General features: G+C 52.5%; 1 protein-coding gene across 2 annotated transcripts in view; it reads left to right on the top strand.

Moving 5' to 3' along the window:
* The first annotated feature begins 2577 nt into the window (after nucleotides 1-2577).
* The window catches only part of Grk3 (G protein-coupled receptor kinase 3), a 91454-nt gene continuing 77775 nt past the window's right edge, over nucleotides 2578-16256 (top strand). The window contains exon 1 of one of the 2 annotated variants that reach the window (XM_051176437.1): nucleotides 2578-2827. In XM_051176437.1, the coding sequence (XP_051032394.1) occupies nucleotides 2715-2827 (113 nt within the window). In that variant the 5' untranslated portion in view covers nucleotides 2578-2714. The remainder of the gene's footprint in view (nucleotides 2828-16256) is intronic. The other variant, XM_051176438.1, reaches the window with a different exon arrangement.

Raw genomic sequence — 16256 nt, 5'->3', positions numbered from 1 at the left:
TGTTATTTTTGGTAAGGGGGGATCTTCCTGCTTCGGTGTGTGACTCTGAGTTGCTGGTTTGGAATCTTCTCCAGCACGGGAGAAGGAGTGGAGCAGGAAGTCATCTTGGCAGAGGACCTACTAGGTGTCAGGCAAGGTGCTTGCCTGTGCGCATGTGTGTTTGTGAGTGTGTGTGTGTATGTATGTGTGGTTTTGTGTGTGTGTGTGTGTGTGTTTCTGGGTCTGTGTGAGGTGTGTGGGTTGTATGTGTTGTATATGGTGTTTTGGGTGTGTGTGCATGTGTGTGTGTGTCTCTGTGTGTGTGTGTGGTGTGTGGGTTGTATGTGTTGTATATGGTGCTTTGGGTGTGTGTGCATGTGTGTGTCTGTGTGTGTGTGTGGTGTGTGGGTTGTATGTGTTGTATATGGTGTTTTGTGTGTCTGTGTGTCTGTGTGTGGTGTGTGGGTTGTATGTGTTGTATATGGTGTTTTGGGTGTGTGTGTGTGTGTCTGTGTGTGGTGTGTGGGTTGTATGTATTGTATATGGTGTTTTGAGGGTGTGTGTTGTACGTGTGTGTGTGTGTGTGTGTGTGCTCCCAGATGATAACCTTGGGTGTTGTTCCCAATTGGCATTTTAAAAACAATTACACCCATGCAGAGGTCAGAGGTCACCTTTCATGCTTAGGCTCTCTTCTTCCACCAAGGGCATCCTGGGACTGAACTCCAGCTCTCATGCTTAGTGGCCTGCTCCCTTCTGGCTGAGCTATCTTGTCCGCCCCTCATCTCGTTTTCTGAGGCTTGGTCCCTTGAAGGTCTGGAATGCACACACACACTCAGCTAGGCTAGCTGGCCAGTGAGCCTTTCCCCACCCCCACTCTGCTTTCCCCCCACCCCTCCCCCCACCCTCCACCCCACCCCTCACCCCACCCCCCCACCTCCGCGTACCTAAGAATCCTGTGTGGGGGCTGGGGATTGAACTCAGGTCCCCATGTCTGTGTGGCAGGCACTCAGCAGGTGGAGCCCATCTCCCCAGTCCAGGCACTGTCCCTCTTTAGTGTACCCGAAAGATCTGGTTGTAACTGGCCTCCTTGCCAGGTCAACAGTGAAAACACATCTTTGGAGAGCTGTGGCATTTCCTCTGATGTCTCTCAGCCGTTTAGCGGAGACCAAGGCTTTGAATGCAGGTGTTTTCATAACTTAATGCACACTACAACCTGGGGAAAAAGAAGTCGAGAAAAGCAAACAAAAAGTACCTTATGTCAAAAAGGATCCAGAGGATGAGTGAGCTAGGCGGGTGGTTTATTTGTAAAAACCCCAGACGACTTAAACAAAATCCAACGTTTTGGAAGAAACTATACTGATTCAGACACTGAAAGACAGCACGCTTTTGGGGAACTTAACCCCCTCCCTCCACCTCGGAGGTGGGGTGGGGTGGGGGACAATGGGGTGTTCCCATTTTTGGGTGAGAAAGTGGTGGAAGTGGAAAGTCTAAGGCGAGGAGGCTGGGCTCGGCCTGTCTTGCCTCCCTCCCACAGTGGACGCTATGGGGTCACACTGGTTCTACGCGCTCCTTTCCACCCCGACATACTGTGCCTTAGAGCTGGAGAAACTTCTGGTAAAACTGGTCAGTTAGCAAACAGAGTAGAGAGAAAACAAAAGCTGGGTCGGTCATGTGATGGCAGATCCAAGCCACTTCTGGTAGGATAGCCCCAGAACTAGCCAAAACTTGACCAAAACCCCCTCAACTAAGGACAGAATGTTAACTCTGGCTCTGGACACACCGGGGGTCCCTGCTCTGTGTGACAGTTTTGATAAGAGCACTTCAGGCTTAGGACCTCTTCAGATTTTCTGGTTCCTTCATGGGTGCCGCATGGATTCTGACTGTGGAGCAGTGTGCCGGGCTGCAGAAAAGTAAGTAGCAACCCAAGCAGGGTTGCGGGCAGTGAAAAGGTCACCGTGGAAGGCCCAGGCCCCTGGAAATTCCCTACTGCCCAGAATCGGGTCTGAGCTCTTCTACTTCCCTGAAAACTCAGGAGGCTCTCAAGGAGGCGCTTCCTCATGTGCCTTGAGTTGGTGGTAAGCCTGAAAGATCCAGAACGCCCTCGGCCCTGCACTGGACACACACCCTGAAGCTTTTCACCTGAGTGCAAGCCATCTGTGACCTTGAACCTAGAGTGCTCCATCAGCTGGGTCCCCAGGGACAGCTCTGCTCCAGGGCGGGACTCTTCACCCTGTTTCACCCTGAACAGCAGTAGCCAAGCAACTTTCTCCACTATTTCGGTTTCTCTTGGCTTGGCTTGGTACACAGAGGGAGGCTTAGGGTGGGGCTAGTGGCTGGGGACACCCCTAGGACTAGCTCTGACCTCAGTCAGGTTTTAGCAATCACCTGGAAGGGCAGGTGAGGCCGCTCCAGGGCACCTCGTGGGGGTGCTTGATTGACAGTGCGCTATCGGTGACCTCCTGGCATGGTCCCTTGAGTACTGGGCATCTGGACCGCGTTTGGGGAGCTGAGGGCCAGAAGGAGAGGAAAGGGAGGAGGGAGGAGGGAGAGGAGGAGGGAGAGGAAGTCCCTGGTGCCTGAGAGGCTGGGTCAGAAGCGCGTGGCCGCCGGACGGTTGGGGGCGCGCCGGGCTGGGGCGCGGAGCCGCGGAAGGGGCGGTGCGTCGGGGTCCGCGTCGGGGTCGCGCGTCGGGCGCGCCGTGGCCCCGTCGGGGCGGCGGGAGCTGCGGAGCCGCCATGGCGGACCTGGAGGCCGTGCTGGCCGACGTCAGCTACCTGATGGCCATGGAGAAGAGCAAGGCGGCGCCGGCTGCGCGCGCCAGCAAGAAGGTCGTCCTTCCGGAGCCCAGGTACGGCTCCGTTCCTCTCCGCCCTCTCCAGTGCGCCCCCCTCCCCAACCCTGGTCCTCTCCTGCCCTCTCCCGGCCCCTCCCGGCCCCTTCTGTCCCCTCCTGTTGCCTCCGATCCTCTCCGGTCCTGTCTGGTCCCTCCAGTCCCCTCCCCTCGCCTCCGCCCCGCTGTCCCGGGCTGGTTTCAGGGTCGTCTGTCCCTGTACTCCACCCCCACTCCCCACCCGCAGCAGTAAGTAGAGCTTGAGTTCTCGGTACCAGCGCTGTCACCTGAGCCACTTTCCTCAACTTGGACCCCTGGTGGCCTGCCCTTTCTGGAAAAGATAACAGGAGAACTGCTTGAGCCTAGCCTGGTCTTTCAAGACTGTATAGGTTCCCGCTGAATTGGCCCTGGCTGGTGACTCCCTGCCAAGTTGCCTTTTTATCACTACTGAATGATTATTGATTTTACGGAGATGTGATAGCTTCTTAGGGCTGTACTTGTCCCAGGGAGTTCCCATCGGGTGTTCCAGAGCTAGGTGGAGGGCCCTTCTGTAACCGACTCCACTGATAGTTGTATAGCTGGTGTGGTTCTTCCCCGTGCACAGCAAGCAGCCCCTGGAGTTGACAGTAAAATCGTCTCGGACTTTATGGCCCTCCCTGAACCATGCAGTTCTGTAAGGCTCTAAACCAACCAAGGCTCCTTCCTCTTTGGAATGGTCAAGTGTGACACACCCATGTGGCATCAATTTTACCTCGATGGAAGGGAAAATATATGTGTTTATTCTTTTGATTTTGATTATTTTTGAGGTACTGGGGATGGGACCCAGGATTTCAGGTGTGCTAGGTAAGCAGTCTGCCATGGAACAGTATGCATAGCTCCCAAACAGCCATTCGGTTTGGATCGATGGTCAGATTATTATTTTTTCCAAGTGTGTTTGTGAGCCCCGTGATCCAGGGAGCATCGAATCCCTGTGCTGTGTTTGCTGGGAAGATTCATACTGTACACACAGCTGTGCTGGCTGGGTATTTTTGGCTTGCCTTCGCTTCCAAGCTTTGTCCCCTTGCTGTTTTCCTCTCGGGGTGGTTTGCTACCAGCCATGAGGGGAGACTTTGGTGGGCTGTGGACTCTTGGAGTTTAACCTAGCTGATGCTTGCTGGAAATGGGAATTGATTGTCATTTCCTTGTAAGTGGGAAGGGCAAGACCCAGGACTCCCCAAGTGAGGTCAGGCTTCAGGAGGGAACCCCCCCCCCCAACCAGGCTTATTTCATTCTCTCCCTTTCCTCTGCCCACACCCTGCGAGGGTCAGGGAATTTTAAATATGTATGGTTTCTATATATAAAACCAACAAATCACAACTCATGGGGAGTTCTGTGGGGAAGGGGGTTATACGATGACTAAAATTACTAAGGTCTGCCTGCTCATCTTTTCTCTTTGGTGTTTTGGACCATAGCTGGGCTTCTGAACTGCACTGTTGCTCTGGGGCGTGACACTCCAGTGCCCTGGGACTTTACTTCCCTGTAGTGACACCTCTGTTTTTCCATGGCCTTCCTTGGGTGATACTTTCTTTCAAAGGAGAAGTGGTGTGGCCGAGCTGGCGAGCCCTGACATTTTAAGCTTGAGTGATGTCAACAGGAGAGTTGACTTAGGACACAGTCCTTAGTGACTGCTATTATGTTGCCATTTTTCAGGTAGACTCTTGAACTAGGCCATCTGTCCCCTTCCAGGAGTCTAGTCTGTTGCCTCTTTGTCTTTAGTGGCTTCAGCCCCTAAGTAACAATCACAGGTGACAATCCCTCCTGGTGCTTTGTCACAGTGTGGCTGCTGGGAACCATTGTTCAGAGTTGTGTTTGTGTAATGAGGAGCATGTATTTGAACTTGCCAATTGGTCTGCTGCTATTGATTTTTTGTTTCCAACTAATTATCTGGTCACCGTCAGTATTCTTCCTGCCTCCTCATCTCAGTGACCCTGTCTCTTGCCGTTTTTTTTTTTTTTTTTCCAGCAGAACCAGACAGCATCATGTTAATTATAACAAAACTGGTCTGCAGGGCCCAGCCTCCTTTGCCTGTTACAGAGAATCTCAGATTATGGAACACTGAGCCCAGGGGAGAGCTTGCCTCCCCCGAGAAGGCAAAAGGCAAACATTTTGTTATGTTGACACATTATTCAATTATCGGGCCGATGGGTGTGAATCCTCTGAAGGCTGACTATTTGTTCGAATCACATCTCTGCTTCAGTTTTACCCAGACATTTGTTGAGCTAATGGAGCTGATAACAGAGCCTGCTGGAGGGGGTGACTGTGACCCCTGCAGCTCTGCTAACCAGCACGTGTATCTGCTGTGTCCATTGTATGCCTCAGTGACAAGACATGCTCCCAATGAACTGGGTCTAACTCACAGGTGGCAGCGGCCCAGGGAGTCAGCCTCTTAGTCATGCCGTGGCTAGGACAGCTCTTCACGATGGGTCCATTTCTCTGCTAACAGAATGTTACTGAATTGACTCGAAGGCACATGTGGCCGAAGGAAGTTGAGTCATGAGGCTGGGTCTTCCCCCAAGAAGCCATTTCTGTTTGCGGGGTCCCCTTACTGTTTGTTTGTTTGGTCCACTTGTCAGTCACTCGTGCAAAACACCTGGGAGAGTAGAAAGGACACAGCTTAGGCGGTGGCCATGCCAGGGTGGGTGTGGAGAAGTCAGAGAACAACCTCAGCTGTTGGCCCGCATTTCCCACCTTGTTTGATCCAGGCCTTATTCACTGCTGTGTAGGCCGGGACAGGCGGCCCCCATGTTTCCGGCCTTCTCCTGTCTTTCTCGCCCATCTCGCAGTAACATCAACACCAAGATCACAGATGTGCGCCGCCGTGTCCCTCTTCACGTGGGTTCTGGGGATCCGAACTCAGGTCCTCAAGTGCTTGATTTACTTTTACTGAGCCATCTCCCCTGCCATGTTGATCGATTCTCAGCCCATGCTGGCAGCAGTTGTGGACATGTTTCTCAGAAGCCGACATGGGGGATGTAATGACACACCACATGTCCCTTCCCACTAGGCCTCCGAGAGTAAAGACATGGGGAATGGTCCTGGGCAAGAGCTTTGCTTCCAAGTGTGGGTGTCCTGCTGCTCTATTTGACCCCGGGCAGGCATCATTTGGACTCTGTGGTTCTGTATTTGTGGGACACATCATGCTTGCGAAGGACTCTCCCATTATTCATGCAGAACTGTCTAAGCTTGGCCGTTCACGTCTCCTGCCGGTCAAACAGCCCCCTTGACCAATGAGGGAAGGGTGCGGCTCTCTGCCATCTCGCCTACTGATCACTTGAGAGAGCCCTCCCGTTCAGCTTTTAGGATGTTCCCTGGCTTTGTTCTGTGCGGGAAGCCTAACCTGGAAAACGTGATGAAGACTGATAGGGGGGTAGAAATAGCCAAGTGGTGGCTCTCTGCAAAGTTCCTGTTTTACACACACACACACACACACACACACACACACGCATGCACACATGCATACACTCTCACCACACTTGCACATACACATACATGCATGCACATGCACACATGCACACACACACAAACACACGCACACCACACACATACATTCACACGCGCGCGCACACTACACACGCACACGCACACAAACCTGTAGAGCCTTCTTGGGGAAGAGAGTTTCATCTTCCACAGGAGTCACTGTAAGAGAGGAGGCACTTCTTCCCCACACGGCACAAATCTGAAAGGCAGTTTGTTCTGACCTTTCCACTATTATTTCATTCTTGGTCAGAGTTAATTTGTGCCAGCGACTTGGAGAGGCACTGGATGCTCACAGCTGCCCGTTCTCAGGAACAGGTGTTCTGGAGCAACCAATTTGGGATGAGGACCTGCCCAGTGGAACGCTGTAAAATTCCTGAAATCCCGAGCCCAGTGTGTCTCTCCGGTACAGGCAGTCCTTGCTTTGATGATCTGTTCTTAGAGATAGCCTTCGGGAGTGCTTGCCCAGAACCTGGCTTTGCCAAACACGCATGAAGAGAAAGAAGAGAGCTGAGACTCAGGGAAGGGTGTCAGGGTTGGAGGAGAGGCGGCGAGAGTCTTTGTTATAGGTGCAAGGGTGGACGGGAAAGGTGGAAAGTGTTATAGGTGCAAGGGTGGACGGGAAAGGTGGAAAGTGAGCAACGCTGGGGGGGGGGCTTTTCTTCTTGCTGCCCCCAACACCCAGACAGAGGAAATGTGTCTGCTAGGTAATGACATACGAGCTAATGTCACTGGCAGTGTCTCCCCTGCCAGGTCTTGGCTCTGTCAAGTGTTGCCACGGTAGCCACACCAGGCGCACACCACTCTCAAGCTCAAGAACACCAGGCAACTGCAGACGGGGCCCAGGATATGGGATGCAGGATGTAGGATGTGAATCTGGGCTCCTAGCTGAGCAGAATGGCCAACACCCTCACCATCAAGGTCTCTTAGCTTCCTGTGCCCTCTCTGTTGGTGATGAACGGAGTAGTAGAATGGGAGGTTCTGGGAGAACCTTGGGAAGTTCTTGGACAAAAACCTTGGAAAGAGAGACGTAGAAAGTCTCCGATCACTGCGTGCCAGTTCCCCACCTCTAACACACAACATCTACTCATTTCTGACCTTAGAATTCATGGACAGAAACCTCCGCCGTGATTATTTTTGTTCATTCATTAGAGTGTGGGACAAGAGGGAGTCTCCCGAAGGATCTCAGGCACGGGGGAAGGTGATTTTCCATGATACGTCCTGGTTGTCAGGACTGGTGCACAGTACGGGGTGTTGGTACAGGACAGAAGCTGGAAGTGTGTGCAGACCAGCTGGCAACAACACACAGTGGCAGGAACATTTGCACAGCATTCGTGGAAACCTCAGCTTGATGCCCCCTGCACCGCGTAAGCAAGGTGAGGTTGTCCACACCTATAATCCCAGTACTCGGGAGGTGGAGGCAGGAGTTCAAGGTCATCTTCTGCTACCTGGTGAGAACCTGTCCCGAAACTTAAAATGAGGAGCAATTGAAAGCAGGGAGGAGGATCCCAAAGCAGATACCCGCAGTCGGGGATGTGAAGCAGTGTGTTGGAGGCCCTGATGCTAGGCTGCCTGGAGGAGATGGAGGTAGAACCCTGGAAAGTTGGGGCGATGGCTGCTTGGGCCAGGGAAGAGCAGCTGCCGAGCCCTAGGGCCAGAAGTGGGTGCACCTCCCGGCTGTCTACTTGGCTTTTTCCTTTGAGTTGCCTATGGTGTCCCTGCGTGTCTAGGACCTTCTACGGAGCGGTTCCCTTCTTTCTCTCTCCCTGCACCCTCCATCTGTCCGGTGAGACCTGGGGTCTTCACGGGCCTTCAGCTCTTGACTTGGTGCCTTCCTTCCCTAAAATGAGCCGGGTGGGACACTCTAGGCAGCTGTGGGTAGTGAACAGAAGGTGGCTATCCCCGGTCTTTCTTAGACCTGAGCAGACTGTGGAAACTCACAGGCTCTCAACCTCTCTCGTGTTTGAAGGGCTCTAGGAGAGCGGCCGCTCCCGTCACACATCTCTGACACCTTTAGAATGTCTGTAGTGATACAAGGCTGTCTGGCCGCGTAGTCCGAGAGCATTGGGTTCTTCCTGAACCCAGCCTTCCAAGGATGGCAACTCCCCAGCCTGCCTTGGCTTTCATGGGAAGTTCTCTGGTCCCTTGTCACTTTGCGTATGCTGAGGAGGGCACATCGCTTTGTGATCCGCTCAGCACGGGAGCGGCTCTGTAAAATGAGAAGCTTAAAACTCACAAAGATGTCAGAAAAGACGCGTGTAAAAATCCCAGTGATGACGACTTTGGGCTCGATATCTCGGGTGTTGGATGTGTGGTCTGCTTACTTCTAAGTTCTATTTTAGGGAGAGATCTCGGGCTCCGTGGGTACTTTAAAATCTCTCATGTCAGTTTTCTGACCAGGGTTCGAATTAGGATGTGGAGTGAGGCGTGGGTTACACTCACGTTATAACAGTGACCTGGGCTGCTGGGCCCTAAGTGGGTGTCCAGAAAGGCTTGCAGTTGTCAACAGGGATGTTTAAGGAAGAAGGCGGGCCCTAATTGTGCTGACGGCTGCCTTGCCTTGTGAGGACAGTAAGAGGAGCATCTCAGGGATTCCGAAACACAAATCCCATAAGCCAGGGAGGGCTGTGCCCTCCTCAGCCCTCACAGCCTAGCTCTGCTGTCTCCGGAGCTCAGTGTGACCCCGGACCTCACATGATTGGCAACCGCTGACTCTTCCTCCTCACCCCTGTTGCAGCACCCTCCATCATATCCCCAAGCAATACGCTCTGGCTGTGCAATGACGGCCGGGGTCTGGTCTATCACACAGGGGAAATCTTCACAGGAAATCCGCCACCGTTTCCAGCCCTTTCATCAAGGCTTTCTCTATCTACATGGCTCTCGATAGAGATTTACTTGAAAATTGGACTAAGAGTTACATGGATCAACCTCCATGGGGTTGCTGGTTGTCGAGGACCGCGTTTTAGCTTCAAAGACAGCAAAGGCCTTGATACTCTGCCTGGATCCTCTTCATGAAGTACGGGAGTCTGGAGGGTCTGGTGGTGGCAGAGCTCTTGCCTGTCTTGTGTGAGACCCTGCACAAAAGGGGAAGGAAGGAAAAATAAACAAACAAACAAACAACAACTCATATGCCTGCCCGAGGGGCTCGGTGGTGACTCACAGGTCCACTCAGCACTGGACTCCTGTGACAGCAAGCCGGGGGACTGCACACCTGCAATGTGGTGTCACTATTTCCTACCAAATTTGTGGTGTGTGTTGCACATGCATGTGTGTGTGCAGGTACACGTGGAGCTGCATGCCTGTGTATGTGGAGGCAGGTGGTCACACGAAGGTCTTGGCCCAGAGGCCGTCCACCTTGGTTTGTTGAGACAGTCACCCACCGGTTCACCGGGAACACACCAGTGAGCTGGGCTGGCCATCGAGGGCCAGGCATTACCCCAGGCTGTACCTCTCCAGTGCTGGGACGGAGCCGAGCTCAAGCCCCCATGATTGCAAGGCCAGCAAGCACTTGGCAGGCTGAGCCATCTCCAGCCCGAGCCATCTCCAGCCCTTCAGCATTTCTGTTTCTTCTATTATGAAGACACTGGCAGGAAAAGACAGTGCAGTGTGAGTCTCATCAACAGGGCACTAATTGTAGGCTAGGGCACGCCTGGCTGGTGTCCTTGGTGCTGCAGTCTGACCTCCTCCGCGGGCTGGGAAGGGTTTGTGTTTATGCACAGTCCCTGGACTCTGTGGCACTCTTCCTGCTCCGCACTGACAGTGGCAGACTGCCTTGCTCACATGCCTGCCTGCGTTTCTGCGCTGTGCACTGAGGGACTCGCCTGATGGCCACTGCACAGAGCTGGGACGGTTCCCTTTGGTGGCTCACCTGCATTGCCATTTCAGGCTGGGTGCTTGGCTTGTGGCTCTCTCCCATCTGCCTGTGATGGTGAGTGTGATTGCAGAGTTTGGACCTGAGGTGTAGACTGGTCTGCAGGAAGGCGTCCACCACGAACCCGACTTCTCACTTCTGTTTGTAATGCACGCACAGGAGACCTTTGGAGACCCGCTGGCGGCTGCTGGTCACTCCTCATGCTGTGTTGTAGACATGAATTTAAGTTATTCTTGTTTTCAAGACAGGGTTTCTCTGTGAAGCTTTGGAGCCTGTCTTGGAACTAGCTCTGTAGACCAGGCTGGCCTCAGACTCACAAAGAGAGCTGGGATTAAAGGCGTGCACCACCAATGCCCGGCTAGTTATACTTTATTATTATTATTATTATTATTATTATTATTATTATTATTAATTTATTTTTTACATTTCATTTCAATCCCAGTTCCCCCTCCCTCTTCTTCTCCCTTTACTCCATCCATCTGCTTCATAGAGAGGGTAAGACCTCCCCTAGGAAGTCTATGTCTGTCCCATCAGGCAGGACCGAGGCACCTCTCCACCCCCACACCCCTGTGTCTAGGCTGGGCAAGTCATCTCTCCATATAGAATGGGCTCCACTAAGTCAGTCTGTGCATTAGAGTTAGATCCTGGTCCCACTGCCAGTGGCCTCACATATTGTCCCAGTCACACCACTGTCACCTATATTAAGGGAGTCTAGTTCAGTCTTACACAGGTTCCCCATTTGTCAGACCTGAGTCTGTGATCTCTCACTAGCTCGAGTCAGCTGACTCTGTGGGTTTCCCCATCATGGTCTTGACTCCTTTGTTCATATTATCGCTCCTCCCTCACTGTGATTGTCCTCCAGGAGTTCAGCCCATTGGTCAGTTATGGATTTCTGCATCTGCTTCCATCTGTTTGTGGAGGAGGGCTCAAGCTTCTCTGGGGTTGTGGGCTGTAGGCTGGGTATCTTTTGCTTTATTTCTGGTATCCATTTATGAGTGAGTACATAGTATATGCGTCTTTCTGGTTTTTGGGTTTCTTTGGGAACTCCTGTAGTGATGGCGAGGTGTGAAGGTGCCGGCTGTATTCTCTCAAGGCAGAGGGCCTCAGTTGTCACACACAAGTGGACTGTGACAGTATCATACAGGTGCTCAGAGTTCTGCATGGACAGCTTCCTGGTGCAGAGCGCTTTGCTGAAGCTCCTGAGATCGAGAGTCAGCAGAAACCCAGTGGGAAGGCAGGAAGAGCCTGGCTGGTTCAGACCAGCCCTACTTCAAACACACAGTCAAACCCCCACCTTCTTATTAAGATGTTTAAAATCACTTGGGGGCCAGAGAGCTGGCTCAGCAGGTGAAGGGGCTTGTGGCTGAGCCTGGTGAACCAAGTTGGATCCCAGGACCCATGTTGTGGGAGGAGAGAGCCAGCTTCCACAGGTTACCTGTCTTCTGACGTCCACATGCTCACTGTGAACATGAAAAACTGCCCCACACATCACTTCACTGCGTGTTTCCAGATGTGTCCCTAAGCTAAGACCGTTGTGGATAAGAGAGAGAGAGCTACAATGTTTCTAGTGCACTTGAGGCTGCGTACAGACGTCAGTGATCCTTCAGACAGCTTGTTTGTTCCAGAAAACATAGGAGCTGGGACCCCATCAGCAGTAGAGAGCATCTGCCCAATGGGAGGCAGGCCCTCAGTTCTGTCCTAGCCCTGAACAGTTGGTGAAGACCCTAAAGGAACACATAAGTGGGTCCTCATTGACTCAAAAGGGAAAGGAGACAGAATAACCTGTAGGCTTTTGAAAAAGTAAGACAAACCCCGGGGAGCCGCATCCCAGGCCATGGTTTAGACTTATGAGCAAATAACTGTTAGCTGTGGGGGAAGGGTGGGCTCGGACAGTGGCTGCCACATGAGATTCTGATCCCTCTGTACTGTGTGCAGGAGCCAGTGCCAGGGCCTTTAATGAAGTCATTGGGGAGACATTGTATCAGAACGCAAGGGGGCTTGCGTCTGTGGGGCCTGGGGAGCACTCGGGGCTTTTCTCGAGCAAACTCCGAGAATGCAGGTGATGACTGAAGAGATTTAGGGGTGTGGAGACCCCAATCTGAAGTTCTCACGTGACCACACTGGCATGCACCAGCTTAAAAGACTGAGTGCCCTTAGGAGAGGTGCCTGGACCAGAGGTGTGCTGGATTGGGAGTATTTGCAGGCACATGATGAAATAGGAACAGGTCTAGTTAAAGAGGGAACTCCATATCATGCACCCTCCCATCCACAGCCCTAAAGGGCATTTTGTTAGTGAGATCTTGTATCGAAATAATCAAGCAAGCAAGCAAACAAACAGGCAACACTTTCGGGTTCTGGGGTATTCTGAGTTCTGGGGTCTTCAGATGAGAGGTGCATCCGGTGACTGTCCTTGAGTGAGGTGACTTAGCTTGTCGCCTCTTAGCTGGACAATTCTCATTTAATGACATTCTTGCCAGGCTCACGCTGTTTCAGGGAGGAGGTGGCCTGGCTGGTGCTGAGGGCACAGGCTTTCTCTGTCAGGAAGTCAGTGTTTGCTGACCAGTTTCTCCTCACAAGCTTGGGATCGGGAGGTGCTTCTGTCCAGCAGACACATTGGCCCTGACGCTGTGGTGGGCATCCAGGAGTCTTCACACTGTGGGGGCAAGTGAATCCCACTAGGGATGCTGCTTGCCGGCTTCTGTTTCCGCACATTTAAAGAGACAGTACTGTCTTTTGTGATTTATTTGCCGTGTTCTCCTGGCCTGGAAAACCCAGTGCCTCCTGTCCCTGCTTCTCTTTGTCCTCACGGGTATCTGCAGTCCTGAACACTATGGGCCTGTGCAAGCCACACTGTCCTGGCTGAACGCTCCCTGCCTCAAGATGAGGCCCTGCAGGACGGGAGCATCCAGGCCAGAGCTGACCTTGAGCAAATGAGTGACCAGCCGCTGAATCAGCTGTCTAGTCCTCATCCTCCCAGGGAGAGCATACACTTAAAAAGCAAGGGCTGGTGGTGCAGCCTGTAATCCCAGCTACCTGGGAGGCTGAGGCGGAAGGCTCACAGGTGGAAGTCCCTCAGTTTACCTTGATGAAGTTTAGAGTAGGCAACCTAATGAGATTCTGTCTCAACAAAACAAAACAAAGCAAGCAAGCAAACAAGCAAACAAAAAACCCAAAAGAAACAAACAGAAGAAAAGGAATACTAGGGTTATAGCTCAGTGTGAGAGCACTTGTTTAACATATACTAGATTTCTGGTTCAAACCCCACTCAATCCGCCCCAGAGAGAGAGAGAGAGAGAGAGAGAGAGAGAGAGAGAGTTTGCTATCCTATATATGGTAGGAATGATAGCCTAAGCATTCAACTTAAGACCGCCGTGTTCAGGACAGGGTTTTTATGCTCATGACATCAGGAACTCATGGATTCCTTCGTTTGTGCAAAAACACAAACACTGTTCCAGGACGGTGGTTTTCAACCTGTGGACTTCGACCCCTTTGGGGCTTGAATGACCCTTCCACAGGGATTTACCTTATGATTTACAACAGTAGCAAGATTACAGTTATGGAGCAGCAATGAAAATAATTTTATGGTTGGGGTCATCACAACATGAGAGACTGTATTAAAGGACCGCAGCATTAGGAAGGTTGAGGAGTATTTGTTCTAGGAGATGACATTATTTTAAACTGCAGATTTGGATACATTGGGCTCCATAGCTTTCCTTAAGCTGTGAGAATCTTTTGTTTGTTTTGTTTTATTTTTTATTTTTTTAGACAGGGGTTTTCTATGTAGTCCTGGCTGTCCTGGAACTCACTCACTCTGTAGACCAGGCTGGCCAAGAACTCAGAGATCTGCCCGCCTCTGCCTCCCGAATGCTGGGATTAAAGGCGTGTGCCAACCTGCCTGACTCAAGCATCATTTTCTCTAGACAGTTCTGGGAGCCCTACATGAGAAAAATGCTATCCGAGGGCCCTAACCGTTTCTTGGTGACTCATGGGACAGGAGGCCAGAACCCCCTGAGCTCAGGAGAAGGGTGGTGGGGTCAGAAGCCTGGAGTCTTGGGAGGGCATTTTCTGGGAGGCTCATTTTGTTTTGAGAAGTAACTTGAAGGTTCCATGTCGGTACAGGATGCCGCCCTCAGCTGCTGGTGTTGATTGGCTGAGAAACTGAGATTAAGGGAAGGCGGGTGCTGTGCTCTGAGGGTGTGTTGAAGGTCAGTGCTGTTGGGCAGGGAGTTGTTTATGATCACATTACAGCAAGATCACTGTGGAGGGCCCCCCCTTGTGTGTGTGCATGTGTGTGTGTGCGTGTGCGTGTGTGTGTGTGTGTGTGTGTGTGTGTGTGTGTGTGTGTAGGCCAGATGTCAAGGTGGCTTGTCTCCTTTAATTGCTTTCCATCTTAGTTTCCTCATTTTTTTAGCCGGGGTCTCTCCCTGAGCTCCTTGGCTAGTCCGGGGCTGGGTGGCTACAGAACACAGGGAATCCGCCCCCTCTCCAGCGCTGGGATTGCAGATGTGCCCTGGAGCCAAACTCAGGTCCTTATGCTTGTACGGCTACCACTTCACCCTGCAGTCCTCTCCCAGCCCCTGGCACCCTTAGGTATGAGATCTCCCCACGACCCCAGGTTTGGCCAGGATGAGGTGCCGGTGAGTGGCCAGCTTTGCTCTCCATGGCTGCTCCCTGTCCCTGCCACGCTGCTCACTGCCCTTCCTGTGGGTTTCTACCCCAGGCCCGGCTTCATCTAGGGACGCTTCCCCAGCAGGAATAGGGAAGGAGCCAGGGCAAGCCTACTTCCTTTTAAAGAAGTGACATGGGGTAGCTTGTCCCTTCTGGTCAGGTTTTCCGCTGTTGAGAACTCAGTCATGTGGCCCCCACGGATTCTTGAGGAGCCTTGCCTGTGGGCTGTCTGGGTTCGCCTCTGTTCAGATGGAGACGGAGGACAGTGAGGGACAGCAAGCATCCTGGATGCAGGGGCTGCACTTGGCTAGTAGGGATTTGCAGGTTGCAGATCCCAGTCTCCAGCCGCTATTCCTGGCACTGTCCAATCAGAGAGGTGTTTATCTGGGCCCTCTTAGTGTTAGCTATGCAGAGATGCAGGGGGGCGGGGTTAGACGAGGTGCAGTCCGGTGCCACGCCTTGCCCCCCCCCCCCCGGGGGTAATGAAATTCAAGTATGTTTAATGTAGAGCAGAGAAGCGGGAGGCGGGTTGTTTGCAGCATAGATAGCTGGGAGGAGGAGCAGAATTTGTGTCTTCAGCACTTACATGCCCAGTGGCTTCTGTCTGTAATCCCAGCACGGGGGTGGGGTGGGGTGGGGTGGGGGAGACAGGGCAGGGGCATACCTGTGGATGGCTGGCCAGCTGATCTCACGGAATCTGTGAGGCTCCAGGCTCAGGCAGAGACTAAAAGGTATGGGCATGCAGGGTGTGGGCATGCTGGTGTGCATCTTCCATCGCTGGGGAAGCAGAGCCTGGAGGATTTCTGCAAGTTCCGGGACAGCCAGGGTCACATAGTGAGACCTTGTTGCAATAAATAAGTAAGTAAATAAATAAATGGAATAATAAATAAATGAAGAGAGAGAGAGAGAGAAACAGTAGCACGTGATAGAAGAAGAAACTCATTGGCCTCTTACCTCCATGTGCTGGAACACACATGTGGGCATGCGTTTGCATCACACACACACACACACACACACACACACACACACACACACACACACACCCCATAGCATTGACTGTCCAGATCTTGTTGGAGTACTACCAGGAGCTTTGAAGTCACACATCGTCTCTGGCCTGTGAGCATTCAGGGACAAATAACTGTGGGTGCTGGATTTTTCAGGCTGTGGGATTTATATGCAAGACTGAATGTGGCAGAGCTGGGGGATGGAGGGGATGAGGGAGGAGCTGGGGGATGGAGGAGATGAGGCAGAAGCTGAGGGATGGAGGAGGCTGGGGAGGAGCTGGGGGATGGAGGGGATGAGGGAGGAGCTGGGGGATGGAGGAGATGAGGCAGAAGCTGAGGGATGGAGGAGGCTGGGGAGGAGCTGGGGGATGGAGGGGATGAGGGAGGAGCT

Source organism: Phodopus roborovskii, unplaced genomic scaffold, assembly GCF_943737965.1.
Source record: "Phodopus roborovskii unplaced genomic scaffold, PHOROB, whole genome shotgun sequence".
Classification (NCBI taxonomy): Eukaryota; Metazoa; Chordata; class Mammalia; order Rodentia; family Cricetidae; genus Phodopus; species Phodopus roborovskii.
Note: the sequence above shows the minus strand (reverse complement) of the source record. Positions and strands in the feature narration are given on the sequence as shown.